The 25,994-nt window shown below is 31.6% G+C and overlaps 1 protein-coding gene across 1 annotated transcript in view; it reads right to left on the minus strand.

Annotated features, from left to right (window-relative positions):
- The window catches only part of LOC126883746 (zinc finger protein 271-like), a 159,213-nt gene that overhangs the window by 9,658 nt on the left and 123,561 nt on the right, over positions 1-25,994 (minus strand). Inside the window, exons 2-4 of the mRNA XM_050649410.1 lie at positions 21,463-22,351; positions 12,479-12,648; positions 751-873 (exon numbers count right to left, since the gene is read on the minus strand). Coding sequence (XP_050505367.1) covers positions 751-873; positions 12,479-12,648; positions 21,463-22,351 — 1,182 coding nt within the window. The remainder of the gene's footprint in view (positions 1-750; positions 874-12,478; positions 12,649-21,462; positions 22,352-25,994) is intronic.

Genomic DNA, 25,994 nt, shown 5'->3' on the forward strand with positions numbered 1-25,994 from the left:
TCGTTTTACACATAAAACTTCAAAATTATTTCCAAATTTAGGTTTAATGATCTGGCCTAATTCCGATTCTGATAATTCAATATCAACTTGTTTAATGACTCCTTTTTTTTGGGTAAAAAATGTGGGTACATACGCCTCGTATCCTTTTTCTTTCAACTTTTCTGACCTTATTAATAAATTAGCGCTACTGTAAGAAGTTAATTCAACTTTGATTTTGTTAGTACCTACCACATCCATTCTTAGAATATTATTTTTAATTTCTGGGACCGCTCCCATAATCACCCTCGCAGATCCAATACGGTGAAGCCTCCCGATGTGGCCGTGGCTATTCTGAACGAATACATAATATGGACTGGCATCCGCAGCAGAATAAAAATTTATTGGCCTTTCAGATATATTAGTATTAGGTGTACTTACCCCTATTTGGCTATTATTAGATTTGTTATTATTTTGTATTTCAACCTGATTATTTTCCTCTCTTTTTCTCTTGTTCCTGTTACCTTCCTCGTCCGTCATCATCATTTCCGTGTTGTTCTCTTCTACATCTTGTTTTCCTCTATCTGGTGGGACCGTTTTTTCACTTTTAGTCATATTCACAACACCAAATACCAAACGTTTTTGTAACTAACCGTAACCAGTTCTCTCGAACACAAAATCCAACCGTATTGCTTGAATTATCGTACTCGACTGCTTGTATAAGTGTGACAACACTTAATCAGTAACAAGTACAATTAATTGATATTCTCTCACCTGACTTATCTGCATGTAGTTCATTGTTCAAATCTTTCATATCTGGAGATGTAAATAGTAGACTCTCTATATGTCCTTGGTCATCTTTAGAAAATTCTTTCTTAATTTCACCTTTGACCATTGCTAATAAATACCAAGTACATCATTATTCATTACCCATGTGACATTAATGATTTTAATGTCTGACAGGTATATTATTTGACAAATAATGACATGATTCAGTCAGTTAAGCATGCATAATTCGTGCGAAAAGAACAGTAAAGGGATGTTCTGCTAACAAAGAGAGACCGAATACAGCATGAAATTAGTACCAACATACGAGCTTTTTTAACACCCATTAGATGGAATTATAGTATTGTCAAAGTGATATTCAGTTTTGATATCGGAAACATCAAATAAACGTTTATTTTTCATTAGTAATAATTCTGGTTTTTTTTTCGCAAAAAAACAGAATAAAGAAATTGATATTGCAAGTTAATAAAATGGTAGAACCTTTACAACTGAACATAAAACTCAAATTAATAAATGATATTATTCTGAAAGTAGTGCCGCCTATATTATCGGTAGGTTTTCGTTTTCATTCAAAAACCCTGTACCAACAAAATCTACAATTCAAAACATTATTTTTAAATTTGAAAAAACTGGTTGTGTCAAGATATAATGTAGAAAATGCACGGATAGTGATGAAAATGAAAATCAACCAGCTTGTGCAATTAGTGAAGAATGAGAACAGCGTGAAACTGCTGTATGCAGTCTAGCTGAAATCAATAATTTTCACCTTATAAATAACAGCACCTTAATTTCAAGAGAAACTGGTATAAGTGACAGAACTGTAAGAAATATTTTAAAAAGAAACCGTTGCTACAAATTGCAAAAAACTCAGGAAATTTTCCCTGCTGATTATGAATGGCGGATATAGCCTAATAAAATTTAAAAAAAAGTCAAAATGTAAATTCGTACAGGTTAAAACAAATTTTATGTCAAAGTTTAGGTGGGTACAAAAGATATTTAAAAGAAAGTATCCAAATCATACAAGGGGATCATTGTTTAAATAATTAAAAAGGGGTCATTATTGCAAAAAAATACTTTTTTAACTGCTGAGGTAATTCACTTATTAATGAAGGTCTATGGGATCTTTTTCTGCAAAGTTGAAGGACAAATCTTTTACATAAGACTTACTAAACGAAATTTGACCTCCTATTTATTTAAATAATTGTATATAAAACTTTAAAAACAAATTTGCAAAAAATTGTTTTTGGCGTTTTAAATAAGCATTATAAAATATCTTATTTTACATACTAAGTTACGCTATGTTACCAGTATTAAGCAAAAAAATGGTCGAAAAATATTTAATATTTTTTGAGATATTGAATTTGGTTGTTAAATGTTACTATATTTTCAATTGCAAAAACGCGGTTGTTGCCAAAGAAATATTCACCTGATTAAGATCTCATTATTTTTATTTTTATGTATATTTTCGATAAATGTATTGATAAATTCAAATTTCAATTAAACTCCCTCCTAAAATGACATTTGAAAATTATTCAAATTTGTTTATAATTTGTTTTTTTAATAACGTCGCGGGGATTATAGTCGAGGAAATGAAGCTGGAAAAATGGCTCATTTAGCTGGATTAGGCTCATTTCACCCTCTAGTTCATTTTCTATATTGAGCGGTTGTACGCTTTTTGATTTTTAAGGGTGAAAACCACTCCTAATTGTAAAAAATTATAAAATAACATTTTAAACTTTAATATTGTCAACATTTGTTTCTTATTATTTATTTATTTATTTATTTATTGACGGGCTAAACCCTTTTTCAGTTTTTGTACAATATGTATAAAATACAGTAAGATACCTAAGCCTACAACAGTCTTTTAACATGTGTTTTCAATGATGCAGTTGAAGTATTAAATAATTCTAAATCTGTTTGGTAACTGTTCGCAGTACGTAACATTCTAGAAATAACTTCATTAAGTCCATAATTAGTAGAATGGAAATCTACAAAAAAACAGGTCAGAATTACGGGTTCTTCGCATAGGTATATTGAATGAGATTAAACCTAAAATTTCAGGGCAATTAATAAATCCATTTAGAAGCTTATGTAAAAAATATAATTCGAATTCAGCTCTTCTTGTCTCTAATTTGTTAATTTTAAGTTGATTAAGAATATAACTGTAATTATAATCTCCACGTCTTAAACCCATTTTATAACCACATATCCTTAAAAATCTGTTTTGAACTTTTTCTAATTGAGTTTTCTGGGTATTATAAAAAGGACACCATATAATACAGCAGTATTCTATAATTGATCGCACTAGCGAACAGTATAATATTTTAAACGTGAAAACTGAAAAGTCCTTTGAATTTCTCTGGATAAATCCTAACATTTTAAGGGCACGTGAAGTTATGTCATTAATATGATCATTAAAGTTCAGTTTTCTATCCAGTGTTATACCCAAATCCCGTACCTGATGTATCTCTTGCAGAACAGTACCATTAAGTGTGTAATTATTATTAAAAGAAGCCTGCGTTTTATTAAACGTGATTTTAAAACATTTTTTTAAATTCAAGTTTAAAACATTTACTTCACACCAACGTGAAAAATTATTTAAGGACAACTGCAAACATTCACAATCAGAGAGGCAAGCAATAAATCTAAAGATTTTTATGTCATCAGCGAATAAGAGAAATTGGTCGGAGTTAATTACTGTTTGTAAATCGTTAACAAATATATTAAACAGCAGTGGACCCAAATGAGAACCTTGTGGAACACCTGATGTTATATGAATTGGTTTTGACAAAAAACTACCGTATTTAACCATTTGAGAACGATTAGCCAAATAATGTTTAATCCAATTTGAGATGTTATCGCTAATGCCATAGCCACAAAGTTTGGCAATCAAGATCTCATGATTGACTCTATCGAAAGCTTTTGAAAAATCAGCATAGATTGAATCGACCTGAGAACCAGACTCCAACGAGTTAATGATAAAATTTGTGTAATACACGAGATTTGTAACTGTGGATTTACCTTGGCTAAAACCATGTTGTTCACCAATTATTATGTTTTTACAATCAAAACTTAACATTCTATTTACAAAAAAATCTAATAGTTTTGGTAACTCTGACTGTATACAAACTGCACGGTAATTTTCAGCTTTATCTTTCTGACCAGATTTGAAGGTTGGTTTTAAAAAACTAGATTTCCAAAAATCGGGAAATATCTCTGATGTTAGTGATAGGTTAAATAAATGGTGTATTGGTTCTGCCAAAGTGTATACACATTTTTTTAAAAAATACAATGGAACTTCGTCAGGTCCCCTGGTAAGCTTCCATGGGCTACTCAGAATCTTATCAACTATTTCCTTAATGTCAACAACATAATTGCTTACATTCGCAGATTTCTCAAATTTAAAAATAGGAATTTGATTAACTACAGCATCATTGTAGACAGTTGAAAAAAAGTTCGCAAAAATATCAACGATTTCTTGACTATTTTCCCCAGTATAATCATCATACTTAATAACTGATGGTAACATATGTGAGTTTCTTTTACTATTTATAAATATCTAGGGTTTTCAGATATATTGTTTTCAGTTTCCTGAACATGTCGTTTATATAGTGAATTCGTAAGCCTTTACACTGAGTTCTAATACTTGAAAATATATTATAATCATCTTCCCTACCAGTCTGTTTGAATGTTTTATGAGCAGTTTTCTTTTTTAATATTAACGATTTTAGATCACAGTTATACCAATTAGGATATGTGGATGTTTTATATTTTTTAATGGGTACAAAATTATGTATTAAATTGTATAGAATTTCATAGAAGGTTCCAATAGCCTCGTTGATATTTTTGTTGATGAATACTAATTTCCAATCAATCTCAGCCAAAAGATAATTTATGCTAAAGTAATCACCATTTCTGAAATCTAAAAAGTATTCTTCATAATTTAAAGTTGATGAGTTAACATTAACAAACAATTCCAAAGAAACTGGAGTATGATGGACACTTTTGTCAAACAAGGGATAAGATGGTTCCGACACAATTATATTAGATAAACTAGAAAAAACTAAGTCAAGAAAAGTATTTCTGCTATTAGGTATCACATTAATTTGAGATAAATTACAATAACTGGCAGTATTACGCAAATCATTAGCAGGAGAATTGGGAATACATTGAACTCTAATTCCAAATTCATCATTTATCCATTTAACATTGGGTAAGTTATAATCACCGCATATAATCATCTCACTATCTGGAAAGTTTTCAAAAATAAACTCAACACTGCTACAATGATCAATGTAACACTGCTGTTCAGACGCAGGAGGGAATGTACACAGAACCCAAAATAAGCGTTTGATTGAGACACTTAAGTGACACAAAAACTTGTTCAATATGACTTTGTGGTATAACAACTTCACACACTTGTAAATATTTAGATGTAGCTATCAGAACACCTCCTCCACGTTGCTTATGACTTGTTAGATGATTTCTATCGACTCTAAAAATGTCGTAATTGGAAAGTCCCAACTCAGCATTACTAAAGTCACAATTAAGCCAGGTTTCAACTAGTATAATTATATTATAACAAGCAACCACTTGTTGTAAGTCATTAAGTTTGGTACGCAAGCAAACATATTAGTTACATAATGATTGTTTTGTGCTTTAATATATAATATCACAATATTTCAACCCTTAGAACTACCCTTGTTGGAGCTATATATGAAAAGTTTACTTATCCTAAAAGAATAATTTCGGCTTGCATCAATTTACATAAAAATTTGGGGTTAGGATCATCTTACCCTGTACTTCATTTTCTATATCATGCTCAAGGGCATTGATTATTTTTAGGGGTGTAAACTACCCTTATTGTCAAAAAGTATATAAAAACATTGTAAACTTTAATATAGGTAAAATTTGGTTTTGACTGGTTAAATAATGATTGTTTTATGCTTTAGGATGTAATATCACAATATTTCAACCCTTAAAAACCACCCTTAATAACACTGCAATTTTTATAAATAGACAATTTAATAGATGTATACAGAAAAAAAAGTAGAATTAAAGAATTACAAAAACATTTATTTACACAAAAATACGAATTTCCAAATATATAAAAATAAACATATAAATAGTTTTTAGTCATCCAGTATACGAACCGGCTCTGTGGTATTATATAGGTACATTGAAAATGCTCTATAAGGGGACTATTCGAATTTTTCGATAAAAAAAATTAGTTTTATAAACATAGCTTCTTCCATTTTTTCGATAAAAAGTTTTTTCAATAATAGTTTCGTAGGATTTTTGAAGAGTAATAAGACTGTGTAAATTAAATTCTGTAAGATCCCTTAATTTTCAATTAAGGTGGGTTTAAAGGGCTCGAATAAGGGGATGTTTGCTCGTAAATAGATGTTTTAAACAGCTATATCTCGCTAACTGTTCACTGTAATGAAAATTTATGCACAAGGAAATTTTAGCTATTAAAAAAGCTACAATTTAGTAGTCTATCATTTTTTTCGTATCTCCAGTATTTTCGAAGATATTTTGAAGAAAATGATAAAAAATGCAAAATTGCAAAAAATTAATTTTTCTTTAAACTCCAATTTTTCTAAAATTAGGCCTTTTAAACAGGTCAAACTTCTTGGGTGTATTGATAATATAAATATAAAAGGAATTCCAGAAAGGCGAAGACCAATTTTTAGTTACAAGGGTAGTTAGGGGGTTGTTTTCACTGTTTTTTTTTTTCGTAGAGAAAAATAGGTACCGACTTTTTTTTGATCATAAGTTGCTCAATTTTTATGCTAGAAACTTTTTATTATTTTTTTTTTGGAAGATCTTATTGTATGCTTGAAAAAACATCATGTAAGTTTTCCTGGAAAAATGCAAAGTTTTCCCCTTATTTGGCTTTGATTATTTCAAATTATGCATTTGACGAAAAAAGCTAACCTTTAACATGCCATATCTCGGTTTGTATTGGTCGTAAAACTATTATAGAAAAACAGTTTCGTTTGTGTTACTAAAAGATACAATTTTGATAAATACAGTTTTTTTGATTAAATGCATATTTTCGAGTTATTCTCAAAAAAACCCTCTAAAACGTCGATTTTTCCGTCGAAAAACTTACTTTCAACCACGAATAACTCGAAAAATATTAGTTTTACGAAGAAAATGTAAAAAACGTTTTTTTCTTAAAATTACTTTTTACATCGATTTACATGGTTAAAATGTAATAAAAGATTCCCACCCCCGAGATGGGGTGGCAACTACCCCCAAGGTTTTAGCGTACAGCAGCATGATATAGAAAATGATCATTGGACTATTCCCTACCTTCGGTGAAAATTTCAAGTAAATCCATGCTGGACGAAAAAATTGCGAGCCAAAATGCTTCATTTCCTCGACTATAAGTATTTTGAAATGCCGTTTCGATAATTGGGTTCCTAGGAATTTTTTACTAATTAACAAAATTTTTTGTCGTTTTTTCTTCTTTTTTTTTCTTGGAGTTATTACTACGAGCCCTTTTAGGGTTAAATTTTATTAAGAATGTCGAATCTCTGAGTTGTAGATTCTAGACCTAAAAATATTAAGATTTAACTAGTATCTAAGTATCCTTTAAATAAAATGTGGCTACTTACTGAGTTAGAGGGTGTTTTATTTAAAAATTTAAAAATTATTGTTACCAAGTATTTTAAAACTATTTGACGTATCCTTATCATACTTTGCAGAAAGTGTGACTATTATACGCCCTACTAAATTGTGATTAATAAACGTTTCTAGCTAGTGCCAGAGGAGTACGACAGGAGATAGTGAATGATTGACCCTTCCCAAATTCTACGCCACTGAGTGAATTACTATTTTAGCGAAATTTTTCGATTCTCCAATACTTTGTATGTAAATAACTTTATTGGTATCGATAAAGTCATCAGTTTGAGAGATATTGGAAGTTTAAAATGAATGAATGAATGAATCAAAATAACTATGCCGTTTCATTTTTAACGTCCAATATCTCGAAAACTAATAACTTAATCGTTAGTAGAGTATATTATTTACATAGAAAGTATTGGAGAATCGAAAATTTTGCTAAAATAGTAATTCCTTCAGTGGCGTAGAATTTGGCAAGGGTCAACCATTAACTATCCCCTATCGTACGCCTCTGGTAGTAGCTAGAAACTTTTATTTATCACAATTTAGTAGACTGTATAGTACCCACACTTTTTGCCAAGTCTAATAAGGATACGTCAAACAGTCCTCGGTAAAAATAATTTTTAAATAAAACACTCTGTAACTCAGTAAGTAGCCACATTTTATTTAAGTGATTTTAGACCAATCGTAATATTTGTAGGTCTAGAATCTACAACTTAGAGATTCGACGTTCTTAATGAAACTTAACCCTAAAAGGGCCCGTAGTAATATAAAAGAAAAAAAAAAGAAGAGGAAAAAAGACAAAAAAATTTGTTAATTAGTGAAAAATTCCCAGGAACCCAATTATTGAAACGGCATTTCAAAATACTTAATCCCCGCGACGTTATTAAAAAAACAAATTATAAACAAATTTGAATAATTTTCAAATGCCATTTTAGGGGGAAGTTTAATTGAAATTTGAATTTATCAATACATTTGTCGAAAATATACATAAAAATAATAAGATTTAATACAGGTAAATATTTATTTGGCAACAACCGCGTTTTTGCAATTGAAAATAGAGTAACATTTAATAAACAAATTCAATATCTCAAAAAATATTAAATATTTTTGGACCAATTTTTTTTTATTAATACTGACAGCATAGCGCAACTTCTCCTGTAAAATAAGATATTTTATAGTGCTTATTTAAAACGCTAAAAAATAATTTATTGCAAATTTGTTTTTAAAGTTTTATGTATAATTATTTAAATAAATAGGGGGTCATATTTAATTTAGTCTTATGTGAAAGATTTACCCTTCAACTTTGCAGAAAACAATCCTATATACCTTCATTAGTAATTGAATGACCTCAGTAGTTAAAAAAGTAATTTTTTTGCAAAAATTACCCCTTTTTAATTATTTAAACAACGATCCCCTTGTATGATTTGAACACTTTCTTGAAAATATCTTTGGTACCCACTTAAACTTTGATATAAAATTTGTTTCAACCTGTACGAATTTACATTTTGATTTACATGTAGTGTAATTTTATTTAACTAGACTAATAGTGTTTTGTGAGGACATGATGGAACGCACTAATCGTGACGAAGATTTCATGAAAAAATCTTTTTTACAGATGAGTCTTCTTTTTCTTTAACTGGCCATCATGACCCATGTGTTACCATAGGGTACTCTACAGAAAATAGGCACATATCGCCGCCTACGAAAAGTATAACTCCGAAAAATGCCGTTAACAGTAGAACTTTCAACGAATGCCGCGAAAAATATTATTTTCGATTATATGATTGTGAAAATTATAATCCCTAATAAAGTGTTAGCGAAAAAAATTATTTTTGAGGAGTATCAGCAAAAAACATCATTTCTATTTGTGGGTCCACGAAAATTATAATTATTAAAAAGTTCTCAAAAATAATTGTTTTCGTCGGCATCTATTATGAACTAAATCTTTTCATTATAAATATTTTGGGAGTCATAATCTTCGCGGACACGCATATAAAAAAAATTGTAATCGTCAATACTTATCAAAGAGTTATTATTTTCACTGGAAATGAATTAGGAATCACAATAATCATAGGTACCAGCGATATAAGTGTTCCTCACAAAATACAATACCGTCAAAAAGTCAACGTCTGGGCTGGTATTTTAGGTGACAATGTGATTGACCTTTTTTTCATTGAATGTACTTTGTGTCGTCGTAAATACCTAGATATCCTGAGAGATCACATAATTCCAGCAGTTCGAACATTAACTATTAATATGGATGTTTGGTTACAGCAAGACAGCTGTCCCGCTCACAATTCACGGTAGGTGTTAGATTTTTTTAACATTACGTTTTCAGATAGAGTTATTAGTACAGAAGGTACCATAAAATGCCACCTCGCTCTCTTGATCTTGCACCTTTGGACTTTTTCGTATGGGGTTATGGGAAGCAACAAATTTACCGAAATTTAGAAGAATTACGTCAAAAAATCATTCAGGCCTTTCAAAGCATATCATCCGAAATGTTGTCAAACACCCGAAAGCAATTATACAATAGATTGTGCTTCTGCTTGGCTGAAGATGATGGACTTTTTGAAAATTAAATTTAAAATGTTTTAATTTATGGCGTTAAGAATTTATTATTTTATTTATTATGAATTGAGATTAACCCTTAACTACAGAGATCCGGTATTTCTTACCAGTGGGCATTCCCAAAATGCGGATTTCGTGGTAACCTCACCACTTACAAGTTCATGTGTCTCTGTAACTCTCAAACAGTTTGTATAACAGTGCTAGTCAAAGTGTGTAGTGTGTATTGTCAGTAGTTTGTTTTGTATCACACATCAAAAATCTTAACCGGTAAAAATTACCTGATGTCTGTTTTAAGCAAGTATTTTTATATAAGTACTGTATTTGTAAATGTAAAATGTTTATGTTATTTTTTTGTGTTTTTAGGGAAACAGTAAAGAAATTGACTATGGAAGTCATCCTGGACCTTCAATGAAGGTTAAATTTGAAGATAAAAATTTTGAGGCAACTTTGCAAAAATGGAATTGCCATTTAATTCTGTGACAATTTTACCCATTGCAGATTTTTTCTCATAGATGTAAAAATTTTCGTAAATGCTATTTTGTTTCCTTTGTGATTCTATTTTACGTTTATTTGTTAAAAAAGTCTAAACTTTTGTTTATAGCATTTAAATTTGGCCGTTTGTTTCAATAGACCAAAAATGTTACCAAAATTCTTGTTCAATAGATTATTATTTATCCCAAAATCTTGTATTATATTATTAAAATCACTGATTGTACCATTTTTCCCATATCTAGAGACTCCAGAAAAACACAAATTGCATAATTTTTTTGTTTTTATTATTAACTTTATATTTTTACTCTATTTTATAATGACCGGTAAAAAATACGGGAGATCTGTTGTTACGTGGTAATAATGGGATGTCTGTAGTTAAGGGTTAAAGAAACTATTGAATTAATTTAAGATATGAACCTGCTTTTATAATCTTGAAATCACATTGTTGAAATATTTCCCCAGACCATCTAAAAAATAAACTTTCTTTCAGTAACAATGTACAGACAAGATTGCCCTAGTGCTTAAGTGTCTATCACAGACATGTTATTCTCTCGAACATACAAGTCTTAATATTTTTTCTTAGTTCACTTCGTTGTCTTAATGCCCTATAGTCAGATAATTTTTTCCATACCTGCCTATTTTCCATGGGTAGCCCTATTGGGACCCTGCAAGTTCGGCAAAGCGACCCCTATTTCTACGCTCTATACTAAAATTCGCACTTTTAATTATATTGGCCAATTATATTAGTCCTGGTTACTGGATAATTGTCAAGGCCATAGTCCAAAAAAATAATAAGAAGAAAAAATAAGATTCAATAATATTATGAAAACGTCAACAATTGTATGTAGTAAATAAAATTAGTTATTAAAATGCAGTACTGCAAGCAAAATAAAATAGAATTAATTAAATTTACCTTTATATAATAATTGCATATCATATCAATATTGTGGAGCAATATATAATTTTTCTGCTTCATTGACAGAAGGTATGAAATATACGTCAATTTGACAATTTCAATTGACAATATGAATTATTTAAGATAGTTGCAATATTTCTCCGCGACTCGCGCAGGGTCGTTTCTCGTTTCTCCTTCCAAGTACTTGCGAATAGGCCTAGATCCTGCGTACCAAAATAAAGTTTATTAATAGCAAGCTGAAAATTTGTTAATAGTTTAACAGTGTCTAGGCGGACAAACTTTGATGTACAAGAACACTGGATCAGGAGAATTTTAATTGTAGAACAGGTTACAGGTTTCGAACGTCAGACTACGAAAAAGTCCCAAGTATTTTATCAGACAGAACTTCCTATTGATTTGTTACCCTTTCATTAAACTCACATGCAAAACTCAGACTGCTATTTACCACCAATACAATTCCTGCCATTTAACATGTTCTACATGTCGGACTTATTAAAATGCGCAATATATTTGTTGGACAAACATTTTTTCATACATAGAGTTTCCTATTAAATAAACTTAAAAACAACCTGCGAGTTTTCACAATCACAAACTTGTCCGGATGACACATTCCACATTAAAATCACATTTCACAATTAAAACTTCTCCTATTCCAGTGTTCCCATACATCAAAGTTTGTCCAACTAGACACAGTTAAATTGTTAACAAATTTTCAGCTTGCCATTAATTAAGTTTTTTTTGGTATGCAGGATCCAGGCCTACTAGGGTATTAAACTTAAATAACTAGCCAAATACTGTCAAGTTGAGAAATAACAACCTAAGTAAAACTATGGTTACCACAATTATATTACAACTATTGCTGGTAAATGTACTCATTTTAAACCTAATTGATTCAAAATTTATTCAATTTTTTTGGATATAAAGAATATTTAGTCAGACATTAAATGTTGAAGGCACCACAAGTGTTAAGGACAATAATAATGCTTTGGGCCAACGTATATCCCTCGGGCCAAAGGCACTCCCTATACACACCATTGACCTCAAGCATTATTATCCTTGTAATACCCTTGGTGCCTTAATAACTATTATTACTTGTCTTACATGATTGATCTTCTGGTTCATTTTTCAAATTTCCAATATCTGTTGATGTGGGTAACTGACTTCTTTCATTATTTTCAGCCAGCTCTTCTTTAATTTCAGCTTTGAATTCCATAGTTATTAAACTGAAAAACAATAGGTACCTATATACTTTTTTTCTAGAATCAATGCGGCTATACCATTATAATAATGTTAGTTGTTTGTTTTCATCAAGTTGATCAAGTCCAAAGCTGAAATATATTTGTTATTTCTATCTATAAGTTGACAATATTCTACATCTCCATTTATTCATCCTATTCCTTTCCGTAAGTAATGTACATTACATTATTTTGTACATAACATTATTATTAATGTTTCAATAAATAGTATAATCACAGGTATAATAAAATGTGACTGGGAATACCAAATTACCAAAATATGCGTTTTTCATTATTTTGAACTACTCGTAATTATTATAGAATCGACAAAATCGGTGTTTTTTTCTTGAATATTTTATCGAATTACATTTATTTATATTTATGATAAAATTAGATAAAAGAAGGAATTTATCGTTATCGATTGACGTTTTAGAGATGTCAAAATGTCAATGTCAACGAATGGTCAACGAAAACGATCACAGCTTCACAGCCACCTTGCTTGCAGGCCGCGAACTAAGAATGGCAACACCGCATTAACTTTAGAAGTAGTCCGATTGTTAGCACAGCAAATAATAAATAATAGAGCAAATAATAATAATATTTGTTATAAAATATATTATTTATTGAATAAAAAATTGTACAAAATAGTAACTACTTATACATAACAAATTTATACTGTTCACTGAAAGTAATTAACGAAAATAACTACCTAATTTTTTATCGAGATTATGAGGCACATAAAAAATGTACAATATCTAAAATCACCCAGTGAGTATTTTTCTCGTTAAATAAATTTTTTATTAAATAAATTATATTATTATATATATTATATAAAATTATTAAATAATCTTTAGAATATTCAACGATTTGTTTCAAGAATTCAAATTAAAAGACAAATTATAACTACAATTATTCTTGCTAATTTAAAAACGAGTTTAGAAAGTAATACATAGGTACACTCCAATAATTATTTTAAAGATTGCCATTATTATCGTTGAATGAGAACTCAAATTTAAAAGCATCAAAAGAAATAAATAATTTTATTATAATCCGATCGACCCCAAATTCCGATAACCAAAGCTACCTGAATACGGCTCATCGTTGTCTCAGGTAAATTCAATCTCGTACCTAGAAAGCTGCTAACGCCATCTATTTCTAAAACCACTGGTGTCGTACATGATACTATAAATAACTTTATTTATAGTATCATGGTGTCGTACATAAACGCTCATTTAGTTTCGTATCTTCCAGTAAATTTATCAGTCAACGCTATAACGCTGTCTATGCCGTGTTATGACGAAGACCAAGTATTTCTACAAGGACTAGGAACATGCATAACTAACCTTTTTATTTTGCTTGCGGTCAACTTACAAATAAAAAATTCATTTTGGTACTTCAATATTACTTAAATAGTAAGTATGTATATAGGTATTAACATATAAATTTTAGTTATTTACATACATATAAATAACATATTTGGGTACTATAGGTATATATTCAGCATTTTTATTTTTATATGCACATTTTATTCTTATATGCAACTAAATATATTGTATACGCTCTGAGCTTCGCTGGTGGCGCTCCTAGCGGATTACTAATTAAACTTTCACCGGTAATTTTTAAATTTATTATTTAATTGTTATCGCTTAACATTTACAATGCAAAAAAGTAATTAAATTGTAATCGATTTTTTTTAAGATTTTGCTAATCATTTTGACGTTCTAGTGATAAAATATGAATTTCTTACTTCGGATACTTTCACAATTATCGTGTAGATGGCGCTAAGATTTTTAGATTAAATTATAATTACATATTACGGAACATTAAAAAAACTTAAATTCAGTATTTAAAACGTAAGTATATTTAAGGTAAAAATAGCTTTTACCAACTAATATTTTTTATAAGTAATGTTTTTAATTTTAATTTTAAATTAATTACTTTGACATTTATGTCAAATTTCCGGTAAACTTTAACAGATTTGCCACTACTGGCGCTCGCGAATTTGTAAATATCCCCTCTACGTACGAGCTCACAGCGTATATACCTACTTAGGTATATAATATTTATATAACTAAGGCCCGGTCTTTTCACCTCCGAATAACTATTTATTGGGAAGTTTATCCGGCAGATTACATGTAAATCTGTCAAATAAACCTCCGAATAACTTTTATTCGGAGGTGATAAGACCGGGCCTAACTAAAATTTATATATTTTATATTTACTTTTTAAGTAATATTGTAGAATGTACTAACTACATTCTCATATATGTAATATGTAAATTTAGTAGAAAGTAGAACCTAGGATGAGATTCGTTGATGCTGAAAACATACTTCTGAGCAATATAGCACTTTCTTGGAATATCCTTAAAGGTACATTCTTCCCATATACTAAAAAGATGTGCGGTAGTACATTCTAAGCATATCAATAAAAGGTTTATAGCATCTCCTTAGAATATTCTAAAAAGTATATTCTTGGTATATACCTACTGAAAAGAAGTGCGGTAGTACATTCTAAGCATATAAATAGAACGTTTAAGTACTGTAATGTAGTATATACTCAGCATCTGCTCTGCACATTCCCAATGGTAATTACGCATATTCTCAGCATATACTTTTCCTGAAAAGTATGTTCTGTGAATATACTAAGAACATGAAATTGTTATGTGGGATATGATATCGATATCTGCAGTGATTGTTGCTCCGAAATATTTACATCCCTCCACTCGTTCAAAGTTATATGGGTCTATCGTAACATTTTACCCTATTCTATCTCGTCCAATTTGTCTGTTGATGCACATGTATTTGGATTTCTCTTCCTTTACCCTCAAACCTCCACTTTTTACCTCTACCTCCAATTTATTGAAAGTCTCCTTCACATTGGTGACTGTTTCCCATAGTGCCAATTTCATCCGCGTATGCTAGTAATAATTTTGGTTTTACATTTACTGCCGTTAATTCTATCTAATTTGTGCTGTTCTTACTACTTTCTCCAGGATTATATTAAAACGAAGAGGTGTCAGCGCTCCCCCAATTGTTTCCACACTTCACGGTTTTGTGCGAATTGTTGCCAGTTTTTACGAATCCACCTAATATCATCTGTCCATCGTGTAGGCGGCCTTCCTCTACTGCGTTTAACTTCTCTTGGTCTTCATTCCATCAGTTTTCGTGTCCATCTTGAGTCATTCAGCCGGGCGACGTGTCGTGCCCAGTTCCATTTGAGCTTGGAGACACGCTCTATAACATATGTGATACTGGTTCTTTATCTGAGATCTTTATTTCTTATTTTATCCCGTAGGGTTACGCCTAGCATGGATCTTTCCATACGCCTTTAAGCAATCCTTGCCTACTAATTATTTGGTAAGGGGCTGTAATTTTCTATCTATTTGAATGATCTATCTATAAGGGGGGTATTAAATTTTAGGGTTTCCTTATTTCATTAGTATTATATATAACAGGAAAGGAATATTATTTTTAATATAATAAGGTGTCATTAAAATCCTGTACATAACTTAGGGATTCACCATTCACCCTAAAGGGTTCATTGTTGTCAAGTACCTACTTGCAAAATTAAGATTAAATATATTGTTATGTACCTGGCCATTCACTGACCCCAATGCGCTCACCGAAAATTTACCTGCCACTGAATCAATAACAAACTTTAATCCCGTTTTAGGGCCAATTTCTCATATCGAGTTTAACTCCAGTTTAACCCTGAACTTCTAGTAAACGTCAGTTTAAAGTCAAAATCGTCTTTCTCAATTCACGTTCAACCAATGCCAGTTTAAACTTGAACGATGCTTGAACGCTGGAATTCGGCCGCTCAAAGATTTCAGAACACAGTTCAGATGATTTCATGGATTACGCATGCGTTGTATTAACACGAAACGGTGTCATAATATAAATATATCCTATTTTATTATATTAAGCCTAACGATAAACGATAACATTATTTTTGTTTTTATAACATTTATTTATAATTATTAAAATTACTATTTGACTATAAATACTTAAATTTAAATTTATTCAAAAACAGTATAAAAAATTTCGTACAAAATAGCGATAGTTTTTTACCTTTTGTCATCTATTGGCATTTCTCGAAAGCTGTAGAACGTGCACTGACATGAACGTGCAATGAGAAATGCATTCCAAACAAAACCGAAGTTCACCGGTGAACTGCGGTCAACTGAACCATAGATTAACTCAGGTATGAGAAATCGACCCTTAGACGCCAGCATGTTAATTCCATTTCCATCGGTATAGTTCTTTTTGTTTCAGGCCTGGCCTAGAAAATTCTTACTTACTTACTTAGTCCTAAGCCTTTCTACCTTTAGGTGTAAGGATGGTGGAGTTAAGTTTGGCATTGTAGTCTCCATGCTTTCCGATCTTGCATTAGGTTTCTTGCACTTTCCAATGTCAATCCTTTCTTCTCGACTTCTTTCCTGATTTCATCTACCCACATAACTCTTGGTCTTCCTCTTTTGTTTTTCCCCTGCACTCTCGTTTCGAACACTCGTTTTGTTAGCCTCTCGTTCGACATTCTACACGCGTGCCCGAACCATCTAAGTTGTCCCTCTACTATTTTTCATTGATTGGTTCTAGTTTTAGGTTTTGTCTGTTTGTTTCGTTTCGTATTTTGTCTGTCATCTTTCTGTTTGCTATCATCAATTAATATTACGAATCAATAATTTTAAAATAAATAGTCATAGTAAAATATTTTTAACTTAAGTATTTTTTTATTTATATATGGAAAATAAAACAATCTCAAATATCGATATTTACCCAGAACCCCAAGACCTTCTTCCCGAGTCGTTAAAAAAATGTGGCAACAATAAGTTCAAACATATTTCTCTAAAGAACTGATGAAGCGGTCTACCGATTTGAATGTAGTCTTTTAAAAGAACTACCATAAATCAACAAATTTGACAAAACACTGTTTTTAATACCATATAATATGACATCACAAATTTTTAAAATCAGTTTATTCAATTATTATTGTTGCATTGTGAATGTTTCTTTTTTATTACCCAGAAGAGAGCTAAATTAGCAATTTCTAATTTAGTTATGCTGTTTAATTTTCCCAAAGGTACCTTCAATTTCTTTTGTAATCTAGTGAAAATACTCAAATACCTTTCACAGGTAGAACACAAAAGTCCATTGCAAAGTCAATGATTATTGTAGATGTAATAAATTTCAATATATTAAAACAATATCTAATATTTATCTAAACCTCACATCACGATGATGCATCCCACTATTTATGTTTCGTAATATTTAAAAAAATTTAAGTTCCTTCGATATTTTTTTATGTAATAAAAGAATAGAAAAGGTGACTCAATTTTTTTACTGTTTTGAAAAACAAAATTTTGTTATCGTACCTGTTCTTCGCCAACGGAATATTAGACGCAGAGTTATAAACATTTGATCGTAAAATTTCGAAAATCTTTAACATTGTTCAAAGACAAAAGGAACCTCATTTCCTCATTTCTAGAAAATTCTAATAGCAGAATAGGACTTATAGACTATAGACAACGAGTTGTAATTTTGAAATCGTCGCGAATTTTTGAATGTACGTTTCGCGGTATTTTGATATGTAAAATAAATTCTAGTTATGTGTTAGTTAGTTTGAATATGTATTTAGTGTAAAATAAATATTGTAAATATTAAATGAATTAAAATAATAAAAGTGTGTTTAATAAAAGAATATAAATTAAGTGTATTTATTTAAATATAAGTGTCAAAAAATATAAATAAAGCATATAACTAAATAAATATTACAATATCTTAAATTGGCTTGCATTATAACTTATAACCTGTTTTATTATTACCTCATTTTTTATTTAAAGATAAAACTAATAAGTAACTCTTGTAGCAGTATAAGATACCTTGGAAAATATCCGTTGGTACTTTCCTGGCGCCCAAAACCTTCTTTGTCAATTTTCTATTTTCAGAATTTCTACATCCATCGATTTATTTTTGTTTCTAGCTAATATTTATATTTTTATTAATTTACTGTCTTTGCAAATTGGGCGAATCCATCCTTGAGTGCATAAAAACGAATCCAAGAGGATCCACGCAATAATCAAGCAGAAGATAAGACACGCGAAAACACAATTCCATAGTAAAGAATGCAATGAAATTGAATAATATGAAAAGAAACACGATACATTTCATCTGCACAAGAAATTAAAAGAGGACACCGGAAACAATTATTCTAAAGTTTAGAAGACAGAAACGGACACAGAATATTAGACATCAATGAGCAGTTAAAAGACTGGGTAAACTATATTTCTGAATTATTTGAAGATGAGAGAGAAGCACACTATACACCGATTGATGCAGGTCCATCTATAACAGAAAGCGAGGTTACACGTGCAATACAAACGGCAAAAAATGCACTTGGCCCGATGAAGTGAGTGCTGAAATGCAAAAGTTTTTGGGAGAAAATGAAATTAAAGCACTGTGTGATCTCTTTAACAGAATTTAAGACACTGGGATATTACCAACTGATTGGTTAAAGTCGACATTTATTGTCACAATACCAAAGAAACATCGTCCAAAGGCATGCAGTGATTATCGGACAATGAGTCTGATAAGTCACGTTTTGAAGATATTCCTGCGAATCAGCAGAATTAACACGCTGTTAGGGGACAGAATTAGCAATACATACTCAATTTGGGTTTAGGAGTGGCTTGGTTACAAGACAAGCCTTGTTTAGTATACAAGTACTAATACAGAGATGCAGAGATATAAATCAAAATGTGTACATCTGTGCAATCGATTTTGAAAAGGCTTTTGATAAGGTCCGATATAACAAAATGCTAGAAATATTGGACGATAAAAATTTATGAATAAATTGCAAATCTATGCTGGCATCAAGTGGCAAAAATAAAAGTTAAACCAGACTTGTCTGATGAAATAAATATAAAAGGAGTGAGACAAGGCTGTATATTTTCGCCTTTACTTTTTAACTTGTATTCGGACGAAATATTTAAGGAAGCCTTAATGGAGACAACCAAAGGTATTATTGTGAATGGAATAACCGTGAACAATATTAGATATGCCGAAGCTACCTTCTCTCTCTTTTGTCGTTTCCCCATTACTGTGGGTCTCTATCTTGGGGACATTGGTCTCTATCTTCAGCTGCTCTAAGAGCTTCGCAGAATGAGTTTCCAGCTGAATTCTTAATTTGGTACTCCCCTTTGGTGATCGTCCTCTTGATTGTCTCCCCGGAACGTTTCCAGAAACAATTAGTCTCTCCAATCTCTCGTCACCTCTGCAAACTACGTGACCGAACAATTGCAGAATTCGTTGCAGACATATTGTGGACAGCCTTTTTTTAATCTTGAGTTGGTTTAGAATGGAAACGTTTGTCCTATGAGCTGTCCAAGGTATGCGCAGCATTCTTCCCCAGCACCACATCTCAAAAGCATCAATTTTATAGCCTACGCATTCGCGAAGAGTCCAAGTCTCTGCCCCGTATAGAAAAATTGAGAATACAAGGGCATTCACCAGTCTCATCTTGATACTATGATAGATAGATGTCTTTTCAAACTTTAGTTAGGCGACTCATCGAATTTTTTGCCATACCAATTAATACGTCTCCGAACGTCTGCTTCACAGTTACCATCGTTAGTTATACTAAACCCAAGATATACAAAGCTGTTTACTTTCTGGTATTCCTGTAACATGATAGTCAGTTGAATAGTGTGGAATCTGTCGACCACCATTATTTTTGTCTTAGCTTTATTGATTTTCAGACCAACTTTATTGCTTTCGTACTCAACTCTTCGCAAGAGATCAAACATTTCTTGCTAATTTGCTGCTATAAGTGTAGTGTCATCAGCAAATTTTAAATTAGAGATTTTCCTACCAGGCACTGTTACTCCACCGGCCCATCTTTCTAAAACCACCCTCATGACATGTTCACCATAAGAGCCCGCGCAGACTGCAGACTTTTTAATCGGCCGATAGTTTGGTCGGCTTCTTAATCAGTAAGTGCGTTCGCGGGTGCCTGTCGACGACTAGTCGGCGACAAATTAGCAGCAAAACGCATGCGCACTTTAAAATGATATAATAAATATCGTTAATAGATAAATATACAAGGTATATTTACCTAGTATAATTTAATAATTAGTTATTAATATTAATTAAGAATAAATATACCTTGTTTATTTATCTTTTAAGGGTATTATTTATATTAAGTGAGGTTAGAAATTGTCGGCGACAATTTGTCAACAGTACCCGCGAACGCACTTATTACAGAGAGGTATGCAGATGCGCACACTACACCGATTTACCGATGCATACCTCTCTGTACTGACTAAGAAGCCGACTAAACTATCGGCCGACTACAAAGTCTGCAGTCTGCGTGGGCTCTAAATGTTGAATAAGTCAGTTGAAAACACGCTTCCTTGTCTAACACCTCTCTCGGTCTTGAATTGGTTTAAGAACTTCTGATCTGACGCTACCTTAGTGCTTGCTAATTGCGGAGAAGACCTTTAATATTTAATGAACAAAATAAGGGGAAAGATCTAAGGTAAGCGTGGTCCTGGTAGAAGAACATCATGGTTGAAAAATCCAATCTAAGGCATTGGTATGGAAAATCGACTACATCGTTATTCAGAGCTGCTGTCAATAAAGTCACGATAGCGAATATGGTAGCCAACTTGATATCTAACGATCGATAACGGTCATGGAGCTAGAAGAAGAAGATCTTTGAGTGCCAATTGGTCATTCCTCGGCATATCCTGCTAGCCTAACTGCATTCAGTTTTACATTCTGTTGGTGATTCTTTTTTCTTTCTCGTCATATCTTAAGCGCAACTTCAGAGATTTTTGTTACAGAATTTCACAATTGACTTTTTTTAGTGTGCATATTTATATGTAATTTTAAAGAAGAAAGAAGAGTAAACTGTTCGGTGCATATTTCACATTTCCAGAATGTATGTACACACAAATGTTTTCTTAAATTACTCTCTCGTATAAATTTTTTGGGACAAATTTTACAAGCAAAAAGGTCGTCTTCAGTGTGCATTTTTATATGTCGTTTTAAAGAAGAACCGCGTGAAAACTGTTTGCAACAAATTTCACATTTAAATCGTTTTTCTTGAGAATGGGTTGACATATGGTCTTTTAAATGAGTATTTTGTGAAAACTGTTTGGTACATATTTCACATTCAAATTTACTTTCCCCAGAATGCATTTTCATATGTACTTTTAAAGAAGAACTTTTAGTAAACTGTTTGGTGCACACTTCACACGCAAAAGTATTCTCATTAGCGTGCTTTTTTATGTGAACTTTTAAAGAAGAACTTTTAGTAAACTCTTTAGAGCATATTTCACATTTAAATCGTTTTTGATAATGTGTTGACATATGCTTTCTTAAATGACGTTTTTGTGAAAACCGTTTAGCACATATTTCGCATGCGAAAGGATTTTCCCCAGCGTGAGTTACCATGTGAACTTTTAAGTTATAACGACGTGGATATTCTTTTGAACATATTTTACACACATACATTTGTTTATCCTCATAGTTGGTATAGGGTATTCTTAAGTGCGTTATCATGTGAACTTTTAAGTTAGAACTACGTGAAAATTGTTTATTGCAGCATTTACATGCAAAAGGTTTTTCTACAGCGTTCACCTTCTTGGTGTAAGATGTACATTGGTTCGGTTGGTTACTTATAATACGATTCTTGAATTCGTTGTTTTCATCAGTTGGTGTATCTTCAGATATGAAACCTAAAATCGGAGTTATCCATTAAAATGGTATTAAGCAACGAAAGGATAAACAAAAAATAGTAACTTAGTTTCTTAAACATAAATATAGAAACAAAATCAAAGAACTCAATAGATCCAACAAAACAAGAATAAGAACCACACACGGGCTCATGGAAGAAATTAAAATCAATGTCGGCATTAGACAAGGGGATAGGCTGTGTCTAGGCCTATTTAATTTAATAATGGATGAAGTTATAGCTAGTGTTAACAAAATGAATTAGGGGTACAAAATGGGTAACCGAACCATGAGAATACTTTGCTACAAAGATGATGCAATCTTAATAGCCGAAAACGAAGATGACTTACAACGCCTACTACAAAAATTTAAAATATCCGCCGAAAAGTATAACCTGACACTATCAACAGAGAAAACCCAATCGATAGTAATATCCAAGAACCCAATTAGATGTAAATTAGTAATTAACGACCATATAATTGAACAGGTAATGGATTGTAGATACTTGGATGTGGAAATATCTAGCGACAGGCATATATGGCAAGAATCAAAATAGCAGGCAACGAAAGTAGCGAGAATATCTGGTTTCCTAAGGGATATAATCTGGCGGAATAAATAATATATGAGCACCGAAAGCAAAGTCCGCATTTACAAGACATGTGTTAGACCCGTACTGACATACGCAGCTGAGACAAGGGCCGAGTCAACAAAGACCAAATAAATAATGAAAACAACAGAGATGAAAACCCTTAGATCCGTAAGAGGTATCACACTCAAGAGATAGAATACGAAACGAAGACACATTGAGAGAGCCAAGCGTTCAAGACATACTGTAACGTAGTGTAACGGGTAGCTCTTTCAGGACGACAGACTCAGTAAAACACAGGTTAAAAACAAAGTAATAGTAATATACGTAACAAGTTCCGAAAGTGATATTTTACGAGACGAGTAGGGAGTTTCCAGGGCGAGACGTAGGCGAGTCCTGGAATCCTGCGGGTCTCGTAGAATCACCGTTTTTATTATTTTTTATGTGACGCTCATGATCGAGATAGTGCACCAAAATTTGGGAATAAAAGTACATAGGTCATGAGGTAACTAAGTATAATCTCCAGGGGTGGAACGCTGCGTAGCCGATAAAGGGGTGGGGGTAGGAGTGAATATAAAAAATATAAGGGGTTTTTGCGACGTTCTAGATTGAGATAGTGCACCAAAATTTGGGAATAAGTAGACCATGACTTAGCTAAGTTAAATCGCCAGAGCCAGAAACCAGAGTTGGGGATGAGGGTAGTTTTAAGGGGTCAAAGTCGCAGTGTGTATTATTTTTTTGTGACCTGGCACAACATTTGTCCCCCACGCAGCGTTCCGCCCCTGGAGATTTTACTTAGTAACGTCATGATCTACTTATTCCCAAATTTTGGGACACTATCTCGATCACGAACGGCAAAAAACCCCATATATTTATATACTCGCCCCTGACTACCATCCCTTTGTACCCCAAGCAGCGTTCCGCCCCTGGAGATTTGACTTAGTTACGTCATGACCTACTTACTGCCAAATTTTGGTGCACTATCTCCATCATGAGCGCCACAAAAAAAATTAAAACCGCGAATTTTACCCCTTATAACTACCCTCGTCCGCCACTCTGGTTTCCGCCTCTGGGGATATTACTTAGTTATGTCATGGTCTACTTATTTCCAAATTTTGGTGCACTATCTCAATCACTAACGGACAAAAACCTCTTATTTTTTTATATTCACCCCTGCCCCACCCATTGGTCGGCCACGCAGCGTTCCACTCCTGGAGATTTTACTTAGTTACGTCATGACCTACTTATTCCCAAATTTTGGTGCACTATCTCGATCATGAGCGTCACAAAAAAAAATAATAAAAAACGGGACTTTGATCCCTAAGGCACATCAACGAAACATGAAACGTAAATTACGTTTCATGGAAATAAACCACTGCTAAACAAATATATGTCCGGCCATTTATGAAACTCTCCGAAAATAAAAATGTGTCATGAGCATGAATCACACTCGTTTCATTGGTAGGCGGACTTTGAGATTTGTTTAGCAGTGTTTTCTTTTCATGAAACATGTTTTTCGTTTCATGTTTCATGTTTGTCGTTTCATGTTTCTTTGGTGTGCGGCTTGGCTTATAACTACCTTCCTTATAACTAACTACCTTACTATTTAAGCGGCATCAGGAATATTTTAAAATTAGAAACAATTTTTTGGATTATAAACAAATAGAATATCTCGGGAAATATTAAATTAAATTAAATCGTGAAGACGGTATTGGAAAAAAAGCGGCAGGATGCTTCTTTTAAAAGAAAAAACTTTTAATTGTGACGAGTGGTTCCTGAGATACAACCGGTAAAAGTTGATCAGTATTTACGGCAAAGATATAAACAATAGGATCATAATTTTTGAACCACCACCTTTTTATTTTTGTCCTTTTTGTCCACACCAATTTTCATATCTTTAAAATAGTCATAACATATATTATTATAATAAAAACTATCGATATTACGAGTGAAAATTGCCAAAAATAGCAAAATTCCAATCAAAAATTAGGTTGAATAAAATGTAATCTCAAAGTTCAAAATCGGTATACGTTAAAAAAATGCATTTTTTCGGCTTCCCATGGAGCAATTTTCTTCATTCTTTTTTTGTTCCCAAGTAACTCGAGTAGAGCCAACTAACTAACTCATTATTAAATGTCAAATTTTCTTTTGTTTTGTTATAATAAATTAATTTATTTATTATAATTTTTTTTTAATTTGTTTAAATTGTTTAAATAAAGATTGTTTAAATAATTATACAGCTTTCAAATGAGAATATTTGTGTTTTTAACGTTAAAAGGTACACTTGTAGTAAGTTTATCTAAAAAAAGTCAACAACTGGAATACATATGTAGTTTTCTTTTCCTATAAATATATTAATCTATTATAACAAAACAAAAGCAACTTTGACATTTAAGAGTACGTTAGTTAGATGGCTCTACTCGAGTTACTTGGGAACAAAAAAATAATGAAAAAAATTGCTCTATGGGAAGCCGAGAAAATGCATTTTTTTTAACGTTACCGATTTTGAACTTTGAGATTACATTTTCTTCAATCTAATTTTTGATTGGAATTTTGCTATTTTTGGCAATTTTCACTCGTAATATCGATAGTTTTTATTATAATAATATATGTTATGACTATTTTAAAGATATGAAAATTGGTATGGAGAAAGAGGATAAAAATAAAAAGGTGATATTCGATTTGTTTACAAGCCAAAAAATTTATTATAATTTCAAAATATTCCTAGGCCGCTTAAATACTCCAATTTCAATTCTGTAATGTACATTACATAGGTACAGTGTCTGTTTATACAAAAATCACAATTATTCTTATGTGTCATAATTATTGTGGTTATTATAGATTTAAATAAAAATATTTAATTAACAATAACGGTAAATATTTCATTAACAATTCAATTGTTGCTAAACTGTTCATTCAATTTCCATCGGCTTCTGGAATTATAATATATACGGAAAGAGCTTTTATATTACCAAGTTATTTAATTATTGATAAATAATTACTTATCTAAAATTTTAGTTGAAAATTAAAGATTTGGTTGGAAAAACCCGCGTTTTCCGGGG

This window comes from Diabrotica virgifera, chromosome 4, assembly GCF_917563875.1.
Source record: "Diabrotica virgifera virgifera chromosome 4, PGI_DIABVI_V3a".
Lineage (NCBI taxonomy): Eukaryota > Metazoa > Arthropoda > Insecta > Coleoptera > Chrysomelidae > Diabrotica > Diabrotica virgifera.